The sequence below is a fragment of the Trichoderma ghanense genome (assembly GCF_004382785.1).
Source record: "Trichoderma ghanense strain CCMA-1212 chromosome Unknown scaffold_2, whole genome shotgun sequence".
In the NCBI taxonomy this organism is placed as follows: Eukaryota; Fungi; Ascomycota; class Sordariomycetes; order Hypocreales; family Hypocreaceae; genus Trichoderma; species Trichoderma ghanense.
The window spans coordinates 2,047,782-2,067,165 of NW_027395665.1; the positions used below are offsets into that span (position 1 = coordinate 2,047,782).

At 54.9% G+C, this 19,384-nt stretch overlaps 4 protein-coding genes across 4 annotated transcripts; 2 read left to right on the forward strand and 2 right to left on the reverse strand.

Moving 5' to 3' along the window:
- Positions 1-331: 331 nt before the first annotated feature.
- CCMA1212_003056 (uncharacterized protein) lies at positions 332-5,381 on the forward strand (the record flags this gene model as incomplete). The annotated part of the gene is made up of 5 exons (XM_073700419.1): positions 332-338; positions 1,257-1,405; positions 1,566-4,504; positions 4,620-5,259; positions 5,352-5,381. The coding sequence occupies 5 exons, from the start codon at positions 332-334 to the stop codon at positions 5,379-5,381; spliced, it is 3,765 nt and encodes a 1,254-aa protein (XP_073561226.1).
- Positions 5,382-6,268: 887 nt separating this feature from the next.
- CCMA1212_003057 (Exocyst complex component sec6) lies at positions 6,269-8,527 on the reverse strand (the record flags this gene model as incomplete). The annotated part of the gene is made up of 1 exon (XM_073700420.1): positions 6,269-8,527. One exon carries the CDS (start codon positions 8,525-8,527, stop codon positions 6,269-6,271), a length of 2,259 nt encoding a protein of 752 aa, XP_073561267.1.
- A 1,117-nt stretch (positions 8,528-9,644) lies between these two features.
- On the forward strand, positions 9,645-13,933 carry CCMA1212_003058 (uncharacterized protein; the record flags this gene model as incomplete). The annotated part of the gene is made up of 4 exons (XM_073700421.1): positions 9,645-10,667; positions 10,791-11,424; positions 11,478-12,132; positions 12,181-13,933. 4 exons carry the CDS (start codon positions 9,645-9,647, stop codon positions 13,931-13,933), a joined length of 4,065 nt encoding a protein of 1,354 aa, XP_073561276.1.
- A 372-nt stretch (positions 13,934-14,305) lies between these two features.
- Positions 14,306-17,394, reverse strand: CCMA1212_003059 (Calcium channel YVC1; the record flags this gene model as incomplete). Its single annotated transcript, XM_073700422.1, has 5 exons — positions 14,306-15,739; positions 15,806-16,733; positions 16,806-16,921; positions 16,989-17,200; positions 17,292-17,394. The coding sequence occupies 5 exons, from the start codon at positions 17,392-17,394 to the stop codon at positions 14,306-14,308; spliced, it is 2,793 nt and encodes a 930-aa protein (XP_073561190.1).
- Between the last annotated feature and the right edge of the window lie 1,990 nt (positions 17,395-19,384).

The window sequence follows — 19,384 nt, forward strand, 5'->3', positions numbered from 1 at the left end:
TAGAAAATTGATTGATTGCTGGCCATGCCCAATTCTGGGTCTTCCTCTCCCTCCCTGCTGGGTTAATAGTTCTTCTATCTTCCCCCCTCATCTCTGCGTGTCTAATAGGCCGCAGGTTTGGCTTGCGGGGAAGAGTCCAAAAGCGAGCGTCGACAGCTTTTGGGAGAGGGTTTGGGTGTGGTGCGACAGGCTGTCGTTTGCTTTGCTCTATCAGTCTCTTGGGAGAGGATGCATGAAGGAGGCAGGCCTTGACTGAAATTGCATCGTGCTGTGTGCTGTGCTGTGCTATGCTATGCTATGTATGATCCCATCATCGCCGGTATTACACATCATGTCCAGTTTGATTTGAGGCCGGGCAGGGCAGCCAGATCCAATATCCATGCCTAATAAATTACCGGGACCCAGGGTTCCAAAGTGACTGACGCAAGTGCTGTACAGGCCGTGCATGTACCAGTCCCCCCATCAGCCAGCGTCGTAGTAACCCCGAGGGCTTGTACTCCGCAGCCGCCCGTAGATTGTGCTGCCCGGTGACGCTAATAACCTGAAGCCCGCAGCCTAATTTGCTGGAATCCATCCACGTTTGACGGCTGGGGGGGGAGAGAGAGAGAACAGTCGAGCTCCTGGCAGCTTCAACTAGCAGCGCTGTACCCGTAGCTTCGACCCAGCCACCCTTCCCGCACTTCCATTCTCCCCCGTCCTACTACAGTAAGGCCAAGTTCCCAGGCTGACGACCCAAGCCAAAACCCCGACCTCAACCCAATCGCTGGCAGCAACTTTCGTCTCGCCCTCGTATACCAACACCCAAGATCCGCAAAACCCTCGCCAGCCCGTTTTCGACTCTTGGGCCGCAAAAAGGCGTTTGCTGCTGCTGCTGCTGCTGCTCTTGTTTTCTGTTATTCCACCGCTCGTCTGTTGTTTTTGCTGCGTTTCCTTCCCCGTTGTTGGCACCTGCAGCTCTGTCGCAGCTTCTGGAAGCTTTTCTCTCTCTCTCTTCTCCCTGAGCCGGACGTCGCCCTTTTCTGGTCTGCGCCCTTTTGAAAGGGGGACAAACCCGACTGGTTCGCCCACATACCAGCGAAGAACGCCCAAACGAAGCTATTTCGAACGGACCTGTTTTCTGTTGCTAGTTGTTTGCGTGCGACCATGTCGGCGGCCGCTGGTGTTGCTCCGAGTATGCCCTTTTCCTCGATTCCTCAGCTTGTTCGGCGCCTTGCTTTTGATTGTTGCGAAGCTAATTCATCTGGTTTCCTCATTAGGCGTGCCGAACCTCAACCTCAGAGACGATGAGAGGGCCTTCTACGATCGTCTCTTTAGCCAGGCCTCCCGCGATGGGGAGAAAGTTACCGGCGATGTAGCCGTCCAGTTGTTTGAGAAGACGACGCTGGACTCAACGGTGCTCGGATCGGTTCGTTGTCTCCTCAATTGCCTCGCTCCCTATAATCTCCCATATTTCTTCTCTCCTCTCTCTGCCCTGGGAGAGAGATGGATTGATTCGTCAACCCCCACGCCCCCCCAAAATTTCCCCTCCTCAAGCTAACCGCTGTGCTTCTTTATCACGACTGCAGATATGGCAGATTGCCGACATAGGAAACCAGGGCTATCTCACTAGAGAAGGCTTCTACGTCGCCCTTCGCCTCGTTGGTCATGCTCAAGCTGGGCAAGGACCTCCAAGTCCCGAGCTGGCTCTTCAGCCTCTCCCGCGTGGGCGCCTTCCCGAGTTTGCAGGCATCGCTCCCCCCATCGTGCCCCAGGTCTCCGGTGGCAACATCATCCCTCCCCTGGCCCCCGACAAGGGCAAGCGGTATGTCTCACTGTTTGAGGCTCAAAACCTGCACAACAAGTTGCTGCCGGGCGAGCAGGCCAGGACCATCTTCGGCAAGTCCGGCTTGCCCAACGAGATCCTCGGCAGGATATGGAGCCTGGCCGATACCGAACAGCGAGGTGCTCTCGCCCTGCCCGAGTTCATTATCGCCATGCATCTGATTACGTCCTTTAAGTCTGGCGACCTTCGCGCACTGCCCAATGTTCTGCCCGCTGGTCTATATGAGGTGGCCATACGCATCGCGTCGACGGCCGCCCCCAGGCAATCGCCTGCCAATACCGGCGGCATCACGGCCATCCCACGGCAATTGAGCGGCCAGGCGCAGCAGCAGAGGACGGGAAGCCCGCTCAACCGTCCGCCGATGGTCGCCGCTCAGGCTACTGGTGCCGCCGTGCCGAACAACGACTGGGCCATCACTCCGGCCGACAAGGCAAGATTTGACCAGATCTATCTCGATTTCGACAAGACGAACAAGGGATACATTACCGGCGAGGAGGCTGCGCCTTTCCTGAGCCAGTCAGGCCTCCCCGAGGACATTCTCGCCCAGATCTGGGATCTAGCCGACTTTCACTCCCAAGGACAGTTGACGCGCGAGGGATTCGCCATTGCCATGTACCTGATTCGCCAGCAGCGCAGCAATCGGGGGATTCCCTTGCCCGCTACTCTGCCCCCCAATCTGATTCCGCCGTCATTACGAACCCAAAGCCGTCCTACAACTGCAGTGTCATCAGCTTTTGATCCCGCGCCGGTTGCTGCCCATGTTGCTCCAGCTGCGGTGTCTGCCCCCGCTCCGCCGGCGCCCAAGTCTGCTCTCGACGACTTGTTCGGCCTCGACTCTTCAACTCCTAGCCCGGCGCCTCCTGCACCGGCGCAGACGACAATGTCTACGGGCGGCTCCAATGCTGATCCATTCGCCGGTGGCATCAGCGTGCTTCACTCGGCGTCTCCGCCTGCCAAACCATCATCTCCTGTGGGCGTGACGTTCCGGCCATTCGTGCCATCCTCCTCATTCGGCCGTGGCTTGGCCGGACACCCTGGGGCTGAGCAGGCGCGACCACACACAGCTTCAGAAGACCTCCTTGGCGATACTGATCCTGAGGCAAACAAGGCCATCTCGGACGAGACGACCGAGCTTGCAAACCTGTCGAATCAGATCAGCTCTCTGGCGAAGCAGACGCAAGAGGTTCAAGCCAAGAGGACGACGACCCAGCACGAGCTGAGCCAAACTAACTCCCAGAAGCAAAATTTCGAGCAGCGATTGGCGCAGCTGCGGCAACAGTACGAAAAGGAGGCTCAAGACACACACGCGCTTGAAGAGAAGCTTAGAAACTCACGGGCCGATACTAAGAAGTTGCAGGGAGAATGCATGAATCTGGAAGGACAGCTGCGAGACATCCAGGGCCAGCATCAGCAGGTCCTGGCTGCCCTCCAGGCTGACCAGCAGGAGAATGCCAGCCTGAGGGAGCGGATTCGCCGGGCGAATGCCGAGGTTGCCGAGCTCAAGCCTCAACTGGAAAAACTCAGGCTGGACGCCAGACAGCAGAAGGGCCTCGTCGCAATTAACAAGAAGCAGTTGTCCACCACTGAGGGAGAGCGCGACAAACTCAAGGCGGAGGCCGAGTCCCTAGCCAGGAGCGCCGAGGACATTTCTCGCCAGGTAGAGACGGGCTCGCCTGTGTCTGCGTCGGCCCAGATGGCCAGCCCTGCGCTCTCGACCTCCAGCGGCAACAACCCTTTCTTCAAGCGGTCCGCCAGCACAGACATCATGGGCGTCTTTGGTCCGCCACCCCCGAGCAGGGCCTTCTCCGACCGGTCCTTTGACGATTTGTTCGGCCCCGCCGGCCCCGTCAGCTCCAGCGGCACTCCCCCGCCAGTTGCAGCCTTCAAACAACAAAACACGGGGCAGTCATCAGTTAGTGTTGGATCCTTTTCTAACAACTCAGGGCCGACCCCCCACGTCAGCCGCGTCACAACGCTGAGTGCTGAACCTCCTGCGCCGCCAGAGTCCAGACAATTAAGCTCGAGCTTCTTGCCGTTCCCCGCGCACAACGAGTCACTGTCCTCATCTCGACAAGTGTCTCCCCCTACCTCCTCCCGTGCCGAAGGTTCGGCGTCCGGCTCATTCCCTTTCCCCGGCGGTGCGTCTTCTGGCGAGACGGAGGCCGGGCCTCCTGCGGCCGCCGCTTCCAGCGAAGAGGAGGAGAAGCATGATAGCGCCAGCGCGACCCCTGTACCGGCCGCTCAAGGCGATAGCTCGCAGAAGCCCGCGGAGGGGGAAGCCCAAGATCGATCCGGCTCTTTTGACAATACTGACCATGCTAAGGCCAAGGCAGACTTTGACAATGCATTTGCCGCCTTCACCTCGACTAAGACCTCCGGCACCGGCGCCGACAAGGGATCCGCTGCCGTGAAGCCCCAGGGCGCTTTCGACAACGCCTTTGACACGGAGTTTCCGCCCATCTCGGAGCTTGAGCGAGATGTGTCTGACTCTGATAGTGAGAGGGGCGGCTTTGACGACGACTTCGCCCCCGCGTCGCCAGAGAACAACAAGGCCACGGAGAAGCAGGCCGCTCCGGAGCCAACTCCTGAGTCTCACAGACCTGCTACCGAAGCCTCCGACTCGGCCGCCCCGTTGTCACCATCTCAGGATGTGACAGCTACCCATGAGGCCGAAGCCAAAAGGTAAATAGTGCACGAAAAATGGAAGTTGTTTTGCGTTTGCGTTTGATTTGGGTTCCCATGGTGATTTAGTCTCTGCATCACGTCTGCCCGTCACTCACTAACTCCAATCCCGCAGCGCGGAACTGTCTTCGTCACCCGCCACGATAACCAACAACAACACCATCTCTCAGACCTCCAACGCAGATGACATCTTTGGTTCCAGCACGCTACCAGCCCCTGGTCATCACAGCCAGCCTCCGGCTACCAAGGGCGCCTTCGACGACCTCGACGATGATTTCGAGGGCTTGGAGGATGCCAAGGAAGGCTCCGCAGATGACGACTTTGCCAACATTTCCCGCTCCGGACTGGACGACTACAACCCCATGTTTGACAGTAGCCCTCCCGCCAGCCAAGCGAAGAGCGAGTCCACGGCGTTTGGCAATGAGAGCAGCTTTGACTTCATTTCATCCAACTCGGCCGCCAGTGCTCCCGGCCAATCTAGCAACGGACAGCAAAGGGGGGCTGAGGCTCACGACTGGGACGCCATCTTCTCTACACTAGATTCGCCCACAGTCCCCGCGGCACAGCCTGTGCACAGCAATAACACGGGCCCCCCAAAGGAAGAAAATGCCGAAACCCGCCCCCCTGCTCCTGGACGTGCCCTCACAGAAGCAGGAGAGCATGATGACCCAATTCTTAAGAACTTGACTAGCATGGGTTACTCGCGCCCTGACGCCCTTGCTGCGCTCGAGAAGTATGACTACAATCTGGAAAGGGTGAGTATCTTTCCTACTCCCTCACTCCCTTTCACTTGGAAGTTGGACTACCAGTGAGGATGGTTCTTTATGACTAATTCTTCTTTGCTCAGGCCGCCAACTTCCTCGCCAGCCAGTCCTAGAAGGAAATCAAGAATGGTGATGTAACTTGTCCTTGAATACGGATCAAGCTTTTCATCATGGTAGATAGGGAAAGGCACGGCAACACATAGCAAACTGCTCGTTCGTTCTTTTGTCGTTCGGAATGGGAGGCGGGGGCTTCTGAATTTTTTTTTTTTGACATTGTTTTCTTCTTTGCTTCTATATCCTTGTTCTTCTTTTCTTGCAATAAAGGGCCAGAATGTATCTGTATGAGGATGTCGCAGTCGCTGCTCTACTACGTTTCGATCGACACGGTGAATTGTCTCATTATAAACCGATCGCTATTCCTTGTCCTATAATCATTTTCCTGTTTCCTTTGTTTTCGCCCATATCCCACTATAACTTTTCCTAAAGAAAGGAATATATGTCTCGATGCTTGAGTCACTTGACTTTCTTGCTTATTCTTCTTACATTCTTTTCAAGCATTATGCCTGATATCGGATTTAATGTAACTTGATTGTGCGAGATGTGTCTCGACTCAACTCAACAACTCTGACAAAAATTGCCTCCTTCTTACACCACCTTCCCCTCGTGTATTATTGACGTCCACTGAAACAACATGTCATCCCATAGAAAAACGCTAGTATAGGACATATGAAAGCCATTTACGTCGTGAGAAAACATCCCCCTTCTGGGCCCGGGCAATTGAACAACTTCCCACTCTCTTGGTGGAATCTGCCCCATTCATGCATTTCATTTGACCATGTTCCCAAGCTTTTCCCCTCTCCTTGTAGCCGAACCGACCCAAAGTCGCGTACCAAACTCGTCGTACGTTGCAAGTATTGTTTTTTCTCTAAGCTTCTTGAGGCCCCTTTCACTTAGTCAAATGTATGTAGAGAAACTCCGTAACCGCGAGTGTTGTTGTTTTTCACTTAATCTTTGCCATGACCGTCTCCGGGCCTCTCACTACATCCATTTGCGCCGCCCTCGCCTTCACGGCGTTCAACATGCTCCGTTCGAAATCGTCCCTGGACCGCAGCACGGCCTCGACCCAGCTGATTTGCAGATCCCAGTACGCAGACTTGAACGCCGCAAACGCATCCGCCACAGAGTCCTTATCCACGGAGAGCAAGGCCAAGAAATGCTCCGTGACTCTCCACGTGTCTTTGATGGACATGGCGACCTCCGGACTGGCCAAGTTGGAAAAGTACTCAAAGGCAGTGGCGATGTCATTGAAGAGCTTATCCCGGAAGGGGTCGACGCGCCGGAACTTGGCCCCCTTGTTGCGCACCGACGACAAGTACCGCACGAGCAGCTCGTCGGCAAAGATCTCGATGAAGATGTCGACGAGGGAGTGGTGGAGAGCCTGTCGGTACTCGCCGACGTACTCCTCGAAGGTCACGACCATCTGCTTCATGGCCGTGTTGGTGTACCACTTTGGTGTGAAGAAGTCGGGCATGACGACCTTGAAGTCGACGACGAAGACGAGGTGGGCGAACTTGTGGATGCACCAGGTGCTGAAGTCGACGTAGCCGTCGCGCAGGGCGTTGAGCTCCTGCTCGGTGCGCTCGAGGTACTGCGGGCTGACGTTCCGCTCAAACTGCTGGCGGAAGCTCGACAGGTAGCCCAACCGGTTCTCCTCTTCGTTGTCGTCGATGACGGCGATCTGGTCGTTGGCCGTGGCCACGAGCCAGTCCTGTAGCGCCTGGAAGCCCTCCAGATCGGGGATCCTGCCGCTCTCGTAGCGCTCTGCCTCGTCGTCGAGCATGCGCTGCCACGACTGCTGCCGGCTGCGTAACCGTAGGAACATGGCGTCAACAACACCCTCGACCACGTCTGCACGCTGCGAGTTGATGGCCGCCTCGACCTGCTCACGTAGCATCCTCCACAGGGCAACCAGGTTCTTGGTCCGGAAATAGCCATACTCATCCTGATCCAAGTTGGAGCCCTCGGTGTTACGCTCGGCAAAGTCACGCTTCTCCTGTTCGAAAATTCGATCGATCCATTCGTCGAGGAATTTGATAATGAGCTGTCGGAAGTCGCGGACGAGCTCCGCCTCGCGATTGTCGATGACGTGTGGTACCAGGTCTTCCTGTTTGAAGCCAAGCTTGGCCATCTTCTTGTAGTATTTCTCGGGAAAGCTGACAATGGCCAGCGTGTGTGCGGAGCTGGCTTCTGGGTCGTCCACCATGCCGATCAAGAAGTCGTGCATCAAGACGTGATAGATGTCGGCGTATGTCTTTGCGATGCGCCACTTCTTCGGCATGAGCGGCGTCATGCCAATCTTGACGGCATTCAGATCGTTGAAGAACCACTTCATGGCCGACTCGAGGCCGTCGGCGTCATCGAGAAAGTCCTCCCGAGCCTGCTGGAACTGCTGCTCCGCGCTGACCCGGATGGCCTGCATGAACTTGTCCTTGTAGCCGCGGACCTTGCGGGCACCATCGGTGATGCCTTGGAAACGGGCTGCCATCTCTTCGTGGTCCTTGAGTGCCTCCTGCAGGGCCATGACGCGCTGGTCACTCTTCTCCTCCGCCTCCATGACGACGGCGAAGCGAACCACCAGGCCGTTGTTGTCGCTGACGACGAGGTTGATGAGGTTCATAGCCAAGATACCGACGTGCTCGTCAAACCAGTCGATCGTATCGTCCAGCCTCGTGAAGTAGTCCTCCAGCGTCGACTCCAGGCTCGGGTCCTCGGCCCTCTGGATCTGCTCCATGGCGTCGTCTCGTATGTTGCGCAGCTGCGTCAGCTCGTAGTGGCACGGGAGGAGGTTCGGCATGTTCTCGTTGTCGTCGTCGTCCTCGCGAAGCATCCGCTCGACGACGGCCAGGCGTTCGTTAAACGTCTCAAGGTTGCGCCTCATGGCCTCGACGGCGCCAAAGTTGCGGTGCGCCTGCGACACCATGTTGATGCTGGCAAAGTCCTTGATCATGGTCTGGGACTCGGAGCACAGCTTGTCAATCTTCATCATCTCCTCCTTGATCTGTTGCACCGCCTTCTGGCCGTCGCTGAGGCCGTTCATGCCCGACTGCGTCGTCTCGAGCTGCTCCCTGAGGCCATTGCGTAGCTGCCCGTCGACGGCGCTCTTCTTGCGCGACAGCTCGAGCTTTAGCGCGGGTATCTTGTCGAGGTCGTCCGGGTGCCGTAGCAGATCCGAGAGTTTGGGGACCGGAGCGTCGTCCATGGCTGGTAGAGTCGAGGTCGTGACGGGAGAAAGGGAGGAGAAGAGAAGGCGAAGGGAAGAAGGGGGTCTCGTGGTTTGTTAAACCATAATGCGCGGGCTGCTGCGAGAAATGACGAATGACGCAAAAGCGAGGCTCAGGGAAGAATGTCGAACAAAGAGATCCAATTGCCCCCCTGTAGGCCCTGCCCCCGCGATATCACGCGTGTTGACGGCTTGGAGAGTTGTCGTAGGTAGAGCAATCGAGGAGGAGGAAAGAAAGAAAGAAGCCAAGGTGTGACGATGCCGTCAATTGCTAGGCGGGCAGATTTGGGGGTAACCAGGAGGTACTCAGTACCTTGGCTGCACGGAGCACCAAGCAGCCCAGCCTTGTACAGGGCCCAAAGGGACGGGAGAGATGGGCGTTTGGCAGCACCCCATGCCACCAAACCCACAGGCAGCTACAGAAGGGTGAGGCGCTAAAGAACAGTGAAGGGCTTCAATTGCACCCTATTCTAGTTGCACGGACTCCCGAGCTGTAACTGAGGTGCCCTGGCCTGAGCTTCCTGTCGACTGCAACACCACCAACTCGTGTATCATCAGGATAGCAATACGGCTAATGCTATCCTTGATGTCCTTGACTCTTACTACAGATTCTTCTCTCTGACCTTCAATTCTGTCAAAAATCTGGCGAATGTTCGCGATGCAGTATGTATCTGCTGCTTCATAGGTACATCCTGGTCGAATGCAAGGTCGGCATCATATGGAAGAGTCAGTCATCGGGCCTCCTCCAATAACCTGAGCTTCCCTGCATATCCAGATATGTCTGCTACTTGATCATGGAAGCTGATGAGAATGTCCTAATCCTTGCTGTTGCGCTCGATGCCTCTACAATGGCCCAAAGAGGCAAGCTGTTCCGCTATGATGCCCTGATGTTTCCGAGGCCTGCAGGCATCCTGTGTGGCTGTACGGCCAATGAGGCGTTGCGAAATGCGGCTCAAACGCGACCTCGATTGCCGCGCGGTAGGGGTTGTGCAACTCTGGAGTCCGTGGCCCAACTGCCCTGAGATTCATCTCGTAGGGGCCTTGCTCACAGTGGTCTCTTCCATCCCCATCTTCTGCAATTAGGATTGAGCGAACAATGCCCAACACGAGCTCCAAGGCAAGATGGAAGGATAGATGGAAGGGCAGAGCAAAGGCAAGCTTCGGAGAGAAGACGAGGGAGCGCGTGGGGAAGATCTGGAGTTCTGTCAAGAAATCTCCAGGTGGAAGCCCTCTGCCAACTGCGAGGCCGTCGTCCACCTCGCCCCGAGGCAGCAGCTCGCAACTTGGTCCGCCGCATCTCCAGCCTTCACTCTCTCCTCAAATCAGTACATTGGCCGCATCTTTGCATTCCAATACATCGCAAGAGAATGCTCTTCTACCGCTTCAATCAACCTCTGTTCCATCTACTTCTTCTCTGGAACCGTCTCCGGTTGTCATAACATCCCCATCTGTTGAAGATGGTGAAGTTTTGTCGAGTCCTGAAGTCACCGGGGGATTATCCCCTTCTTTGGATATTGAGGATATACATTCTCCTCCAGCGATCGAACTTCTAACTTCCACGACTATCAAAATCCCCTCCGTTTCAAACAGCAACGGAGCACCTGCTGATTGGCCTCTACCCTCCAACTCTTCAGAAGAAAAGTCTCAGTCAACTACCAGTTCATCTTCTGCATCGTGCCATGGCCTGTCCACGGTTACGATAACAGCACCTTCTGTCTTGGACGCCGTGGATGTTTCTCCTACCGCAGCTATTGAACCATCTCCCCCTCCAACTTCATGTCCCGAAACAGCTTCTACTCTATCCTTGAATCTCTGGGAAGAAGTCTTCCGCAACGTTAACGACGAGACGAATGAATGGATCAAACAACATGGGCTCAACTCCACCCCAAATCTCGACTCCAATGACCAAGTCAAAGCGCTTATCGACCTTCTACAGAATCAGTCTTTGCTTCACAACACGAGAATGCCTACGAAGATTAGCATTGGTAACCAAAAGATTGTCCTCCGCGAATATGTCGCCGACGTGGTCAAATTTCTCACCATGGCTGGTGATCTCACTGCAACGCTCGTGCCGCGAGAGACCAGCGCACCGTGGGCTGCTGGGAAGGCCCTGCTAAAAGTAAGGCTTTTGATCTATGATATATCCGATGTGCTCTCGTTTATTCTACCTGCTCAATCTCTCCGATGTGGCCTTGTTAATCTACTGGATTTCTCTCCAAGTTGAAATACTAACTGGTAGTAGATTCCGGTTCAGCGAGCCGACCAAATGGCAGCACTTGCTGCCACGATCCAGTGGTTTACACGCATTATCCGCAGAGGCCAGGTGTACGAGCTTTTGTACAAAGCATCGACGACGGACGGAGAGGCTGTGTCGAACCTGCACTCCGCACTTCTTGATTTATACATTGCGGCCATGGAATTCCTGGCTCGATCTGACAAGCTGGTCAGAGGCGGGAAAGCCGGTCAAACTCTGGAAGTCCTTCTTCGGCCCCAACAAACTGCAGACTTCCTCTCAGACTTGCTCAAGAAGGAGCAAAAGGTCCAACTGGAAGCTCAAGCATGTGAGTTGTCGCGCCAAGCCAAGGCTCACCAGAAGTTGGACCAAGGACTGCAAAGTGTGCTGGCAAGACTTGAAGAGCTCTCGCCGCCACCCACACGGACCGATGACGGCCTCACCAAGCTTCTCGAGGAGGTTGACAAGGATAGACTGGAGAAAGTGATGGACTTTATCAGCTCTGAGAAGTTTGGAAGAGGCCACGCCACCATCAGAGATACAAGAACACCGGGGACTGGCGATTGGCTGATACAGCACGAGGGCTTTCGTGATTGGCAATCTATACCCTCATCTTCGACAGTGCTTTGCCTCAAAGGAACCGGTGAGATTCTGTGGCGCAATTTGCCTGTTTTGTCTTACTCTAACCTGAATCAGTGGGCACAGGCAAGACGTATCTCACTTCTCGGGTGATTGATTACATCAGGGGTACCTTGGAAACCTCGGCCCACGACGAAGGGTTTGCCTTCTACTATTGCAATCGATCGGGGCCGTCGATGCAAGATCCTCTCACTGTTCTCAGGAGCCTCGCTCGCCAGCTGTCTTACAAGGCATTCAACTATGGCCGCATCCAGAAGAATGTCATCCAAAGATATGAGCTGGCACTTCACGAAGGGCGAGACTTTGGATACCGGGATTGCAGAGAGCTTATTCTGGACTCACTCAATCTCTATCCGAAGACTACTATCATACTTGATGCTCTGGATGAATCTGACATTACGACATACAACCTAGCAGAGATCCTGCTTGAATTGGTAGGAGAGGCCTCAAGGCCGGTCAAACTTTTTGTATCGAGTCGGCCAGATCGGGAGTACATGGACGCATTTGACACCAAGTCGACAATTACGGTCGACTTCAGCAATCAGCGTGGTGATATTGAAAAATTCCTCCATGAAAAGCTCTATTCGACGCGATTCTTTAGGAACCGCCGTGCAGAAATCCAGCACTTGATCCAGGACACTTTTACGGCTGGAAATGGCGGAATGCAAGTTGCACAACATCATAGGCACTTCTTTGAGATAAAAGTACTGACGTAGTGTCCAACATATAGGTTTCGATGGGTTTATCTACAAGTTCAAAGACTAAAGCCATGTGTGACGGATGATGCTGTCAGGTTGTGGGCCAAGACAATCCCCCCTGATCTGATGGGGGCCTACGACCAACTGTGGGCGGACATCAAAGCACAACATAACGTACACGACGTGGCGTTAGCCGAGCGGGCTGTCCAGTGGGTGCTGTGCTCTATTGAGCCGGTTAGTACCAAGATTCTCTTGGAAGCTATTCGGTATGCCTTCGATGGAGATACGTTGGTGCAAAAAGAAGAGCAACACGAACAGGAAATCCTGGCGCTCTGCCAGGATCTCCTGACGGTTGACGGGCAGAAGCAAGTCTGGACGCTGCCACATGCCTCAGTTGCTGAATATTTCGAGTCCAAAGGTATGTTTGTGCAAACATGCGATGCATTTGCTGCCAGGACATCGCTCGAGTTTCTCATGCAATTCAAGTGGAGTGTTCGGCAGGGTTTACGCTACAGCGGGCCGAGAAGGGCTAGTTTCGAAGAGTACGCTGCGTATGCTTGGCCTCAACACGTCCAGCGGTACGATGAATGGTTGGGCTCAGCGGCCAGCGCAGAAGCGGACGAGAAGCTCGTGAGGAGTCTGAAGCGATTCCTCGGGTCACCAAAGGTCAGCAGCGTCTACTTCAGAAATTGGGTCGAGAGCCTTGACTTCAAGTGGGATGGCCAAAAGGAGCTGTTACCCATGGACATGGCGTTATTCACCATGTGTCGCTATGGGTTCTACCACGTCTTCCCTGACTGGTGGAACACGGATGAAGTCGACGAGGAAATGGCGCTCGAAAAGTGCAAAGACGGTTGCAATTCGCTTGTGCTTGCAGTCAAAGCCGAGTCTGCGCCAATCTGCAGCTTTCTGGTGCGTGTGATGAATGTGGACAATGCCCTCGCTGAAGGACATCACCCAGCAATGAGAGCCGCCTTACACCGAGACAACAAAGACATCATCTCACTTTTGGTCTTGGAGGGCAAGGTAGACATCAACATTCTCGTCAAGGACCGTCACCCCTCGCACAGTCTGGTCCAGTTGGCGATCAAGGAGCATCCACATCTGGTACCGTGGTTGTTGGAGCAAGGCTGGGTGGACGTGAATAGGGAGGGCGGCGACGAATGTGGCAACGCCCTGATCGCAGCCGTCTATCGGGACCGACCTCAACTGGTCCGGATCCTGCTCAAGGCCGGGGCTGACGCAAACGCCGCCGTCGAGTGCGGCGACTACGGGAGTGCCCTCGTCGCCGCCGCTTCCACCATCGAAGACACTCGACTGGAGATGATGCAGCTTCTCGTCAAACACGGCGCAGACCCAAATCTGCCCTTGAAGGGCGGCCGATACGGCAGCCCGCTGGAAGCACTGCTCTTCATAGAGGCCATGAATCTATACCCAGATGTGCCTCCCATCAAAGAGTCGGTCGAGTTCCTGCTCGCAGCGGGCGAGGATCCAGCCATGATGTCGGACGTGGGACGTCACGGAAGCGCTCTTGCCGCCGCCGCGTGGTACGGGTTCAAGGACATGCTGGCGTTGATGGTCGCTGTCACTGGGAGGGAGCGAGCAGTCGAGTGTCTTGGACGGAGCAGGCATCCCTGGTCGGGCTTTGATCATAACCGAGAAAGATATGTGCGTTGGACGCAGCGAGTAAAGGAAATAGTACCATACCTGACAGACGACCTGGGACTGAGCCACGAAATGGTCTACGGGCTCGGACTGTGGCTTGTCGGGCCGGAAGAGGTTGGTAGTTATACTACCTTCTTCAGCTATCATTAATTGAGTTTCTTTGCGTTCAGTGGATGCTTAACGCCAGCAACAACATACAAACATATAACATGAAAACAAATCAATCAAAATTAGACTTTTCCTTGCTAAATCATAACGTAAACGCAACCGCTTCCCTAAATGTAACCAGCAAATTCATTCATATATTGAGCGCCACCTCTTCATTCAAGGTGTCCCCTTCCTAGCTCAATTCCACGACGTATTAGGAAAATCTCTGCACGGATAAGCATATGTGTTCATACCAATCAGAATCATTTGGGTATTATACGCCGTCCTTGGTAGACCAAACACACAATATTCACTCTTTTGCTGCACTGTTCGTGCCAATTCGCGCGGGGCGCTTCGCAGAGCAGGTTTGCTTGCTTAGCTGCCGCCGCTCGGGCCGCCTTGAGACTGCTTGTTCTTCTTTCTTCTTCTTCTCTTGGCCTTGGTCGGCGCCGGAGATTGTTCGCCCTCTGCCTTGGCTTCACCGGCAGCGGGACTCTCGGGACTGGCTTCCTCAGCCTCCTCCGAGTCAACACGTTCGGCATGTTCAGGCGTCACGTCTTGCTCAGGGGCCTTGGACGATGTGGCTTCAGGCGTCTCTAGCGGTGCGCCTTCCGGAGTCTCGGACGATATACCTTCAGGAGTCTCTGATGGCAGGTCTTCGGGGGCCGTAAACGGAACATATTCGGGAGCCTCGAGCGGAGCGCCTCCAGGTGCTTTAGCAGGCATGTCTTCGGGGGCTTCGGTCAGAACATCTTCGGGTGTCTCTGAGGAGACATCTTCAGATGGGTCAATGGCTGCATCTTCAGGTGTCTTGGACGGCTCGTCTTCAGGCACCTTAGAAGTGTCTGCCAGTGCCTCGGTTGCTGCATCCTCACTTTCAGGTGCCGCCTCCACGGGGTGCGAAGATTCCTGAACTGGCTTGGTAGACTCATCAGACGGTTCGGTTGGCTCTGTCTTGTCGGTATCTTTGGCTGCCTCCTCCAGATCCTTGATCGTTTCTGCCGAATCCTTGGGTCCCTCTCTGGCATCCTCAACCGGCTTCGAAGAATCCTTGACAGGCTGTGCAGAATCTTGGTCCAGCTTGGTAGAGCCCACAAAGGGATCCGTCAGGTCAATCAAGCTGTGCTGGTCTGCCTGCGCACTGTCCGATGTGCCTGCTTGCTCATACGCCACGTCTTTGCCGGTGCCCACGGTATGATCTGTTCCCTCATGCGTGGTTTCCGAGGAAGGCTTGAAGTCGCCAAAGGCACTACCGTCTCCGATCTTGGTATCCTGGCTCGTCATTGGAAACTGAACGTGCTCGCTAATCTCAGCCAGCATGGACTTCAACCCAGCAAGCTCACTTCGAAGTTTCTTAACCTCAACAACGGCCGGGTCATCTTCCATGTTGGGCTTGACAGCCTCGCACTTCTTGGCCCATCCTTCAGCACCAAAGTCAACTTCGTCTGCCAGCTGCTCCCACTCTTCAACGACATCGTCGTCCGCTTCACCGCGAGCCCGATTGCGACGGATAGCATAGGCTGTGCGAATCTCAAAGAATGCCGTGATGAAGAGCAGTGGCGAGTACAGAACACCCATGACGCAATCGTTGAGGTATTCGTACGACTTCTTGGGCATCCACCACTCAAAGAGGGCGGAAATGACAATCTCAATCAAGTTGAACGGAGCAATGTAAACGTTTTCGTCTGGCGCGCGAATAAACTGCATCGTCTTTTGGCTAAACAGCGCCAGATATTCGTCATCCGCATTCTCGTAGATGTCCTCGTAGGCAGAGTTGTACAGGGCAATGAGGATGTTGAGGAGGATGACCTGGTGCAGTTGTTAGTTTGTGCATTTGCCAGCGTTTCAGTCGGACGCATCATGCTGGGGACATACCATGACAATAAATGTGAAGCAGTAATACAAGACCGCGCCCCAGGGAGGTCCAAAGCCATCAAAGCCGTCAAACTCAGGGCTTCCGAGAAGGGCTCTTGCCATAGACTCGACGATGAACCAGACATCATCAGCAACGTTGTCGTCAGTGAGGTCCAGACCGATGAAGGCCTGCAAAAAGCCGATAACGATGACAATGAGCAGGGCAAAGAATATCATAGACTCCTTCATCATTACTTTAAGAACAACAAGCATGGCTCCAAAGAATCGGAAGCTGTCCAAGTAGAGCAAGAGCCGGCACCAGAAGAGCGGAGCGGTAAAGGCCAGAATGTTGTATCCAAGTGTGCTGTAGTGAATACGGCCGTCGGTGTTCTCCGCGAACGTCAGGCCGACGACGCGGAATATGAACGACGCCGTCAAGAATGCGTATAGCGTACCGTTGAGGGCATTCCAGAAGCCCAGGATGTGATATCCAGCCTTGTAAACTTTGAGAAGCTCATCACAGACGTAGCCGAGGGTGAAAATATAGAGGGCTCCTTCAGCGATATCGATCACGCCAGTAGCGTTGACGGTGTTGATAGCAATGGTAAAGAGGGCGAGGTAGACGAGCGAAAACAAAAGCTGGGCGAGATTCTGGTTCCTGGGGCTTCGCATCCGATCCGGATCCATATGGACCAGGAAGTTGGGATTATCCTTGTCATTATAGTCGACAAAGACGGCCGGGTCGTTCTCGTCCTGCACCAGCCAGCCGCGCCAGAGATAGCTGATGCATTTCTGGTAGCCCGACGAGCCAATGACTCGGACTGCGTGCAAGTCGACAGCCTTCTCGATGACGTTGACGGGGGGCGTCGGGGCGCCGTTTGCAATGTACGAGTATCGGCGCAGAAGCACCGAGTGCAGCAGATACGCAGTGTCTTCCTCTTCCTCGATGCTGGTGTTCCCATAGTTAGCACCGGGTCCAAGCAATAGTCATTCATGAAGGCCATCTGCTTAGATCACGTACAGGGCTTTGGCAATGACACCGCAAGCTTCGGCTCTGAGGTGATGCAGACCAGCATCCCAGAGCTCAGCATTGGCTTCGTGCTTGAACCAGCGTTGATTGACGAGCAAAGCATAGACCTAGGCCTTGTCAATATGCCATGACCCCAATTCCTGAGCGAGTGGCATGTATGCAGCCGTCACGTACCACGCAGCCCTTGTGCTCTTGACCGCCTGCTTCCTTGGCAGCTCGAATGACGTGGGGCGTGAGGATGCGGCTATGGGGGGCCGTGATTCGGCTCTCCTCCATTTCGCACGGCACGCATTCCTGGACCAGGTGTCGTAGCCGGAGGCACACCTTTGTAACGTCGACCGGCGGGATGGCAGAGTCTATCTCCTCATTGTGCAGACGCGGGAGCACTGGAGCAGGAGGGCAAGGGGTTCTGTTAGCAGGATGGCCGGAGGGGCACGAGGTGAAGGGTTCGAGGCCATTGAAGGCGTCACGACTTACGGGCCTGTTCCTCTTCGTGAACCCATTGGCGGCGAGATTGATAGCCATGCCTGTCGAAGCCAAGCAGGCGATCAATGTTGCGCCAGCGGTTGCTGCGAGGCATGGTGACGGCGGTTTTCGAGACGGTGAGAGACGCGCAGCGCGAGCAGCAGCAGCAGCAGCAGATGGCCCCAAAGCCTCACGGCCCCTATCAATGGACCGTAGGTACGCGAAGCAGAGCTGAGAGACGGAGAATCAAAGACGCTCCCCGAAAAAACGAGGCCGGAAACAATGGGAAAGCGAGGGCAGCCTGCGGAAAAGCGACCGCGTGACGGCGAAAGGGAGAAGAAGCAGGGCAACCTGACAGCTGCATGAAGAAACCAAGTAGTCACTCTTCAGCGATCGATCAGTGCCCTAGAGGTCAGGTACCTACGGAGCACCTGTACCACCTCCCTGTATGGCGCCGGGACCAACACGAGCCATCGAGGCCTTGTTCGCCAAGGGACAGCGCCTAGCTCTGCTTAAGCTTCTTGTCATGGCCAGGTCGTGCATTAGCCGATAGGACGGCTCTCACAGCCAGTAGACATCTTATCGGTGTTAGGGAGGTACAGCGACAGCACTAGCACCCCGCATGACGCAACATGACGGCCGAGTGCCATGCCCGTAGCAGCCTAGCAGCGACTTTTGTTCCGGGCTTTAGCGCTTCTTCAGCCGGGTGCCTTTAGCGAGGCGGCGCGACCAGCTGAAGACGGCCGCGATGCAGCGGCCCAGGCGGGGGACGGCAGGTAGCCTCCATGTACTCGTCCCGACATCCATGGATGAGTGAGGTCATCGCTTTATCGTGATGGAATGAATGGTGAGCTTAGGCAACCAGGTGGCTAATAAAAGCGGTTGGGCGCTGACGAGGTTGATTTTACATACGGTGGGTTCCAGAGCCTCAAGCCCGCGCATTTCGACTGCTGCCCGTTGATTAAACAGCTGCATCGTCGCCTCGCATTGGTCGCGTGCTTGGGCCGCAAAGCAGAATTGTCGTGCCGTAGCTGCTGTCTGTCGGATAGATGTATGATTCCAACCCTTGAGCTGCCCATGATCGGATCCGGGGCTTAGCATTGCTTTGATACGCTCGAGCTTGACTGCAAGCTCTCAAGCGTACGCAGCCTGAGTCGAGATATGCATGCGAGTAGCCAGTTATCATGCGTTGCAGATTCTCGTCAAGTGTGTGCAACCAGAGCGCTGCAGCCTATGAAGGTCATCAGGAAGAGCACATGGCGGTCTGCGACTGGGCGGAGCAAGGAGGTACGACGGATGCACCATTGCCTGCATCTAGAAGCCGCATTCTATCGTCGTACATGGGTGATAACGGGCGGGTCCGGTGTGGGAGGGCTTCGTATGATATAATATCATGCTGCAGAAAGTGGCAGTATACTGGAGCTGGTATCATGCCGTACATTCATCTCTCTTAGCGATTGGAGATGAAGCCAGTTTCGCCCACAACAAACAGGCCGAATACGGCGTCACCTGGGAGACCACGGCTGCCATCACCACTTGCCCATACGGCGTCTCACTTATCGGAAAGAGATACAGGTGAACTGCTCATATGCAGGGATACAAAAGTAGGCCATAATTCACCAGGTAGGCACTGGATTGGTAGGTCGGGAGGATTCCAAGCTCTACATGAAGCAAGTGTGGAGGGCCAACTTACATAGATTCAGCAGGCCACCTGCTCAAGAAAGGTCAAGAGGCAAGGCATCACCAGCAGCCACGCCTCTTGCCATCCAAGCGGCCCCTCTATACCCAAGGTAGGTAGTACTTACCGTACAGGGCATTTCTCTCTTCTCATGTTCTGTTCCGAGTTTACATCTCCATCTTGTTGAATCCAGTAATCCAGTTTCCAAGGCCTCTCTGGAGACTGGAGCTTTTACCGACACCCATCAATACTATCTGTATCGAGCACAACCTTAGCTTTCCTTGCCGGGTTTCTTTAACTTCATATATTACGGAAATAACCGAAGATCTTGGTCTTTTCATGCTACTTCTATCATCTCCTCCCCGGTCCAACCATGGTACCTAGCAAGCACGTCCACCGAGATGCACAGCGCCGACCGCAGCCTTGG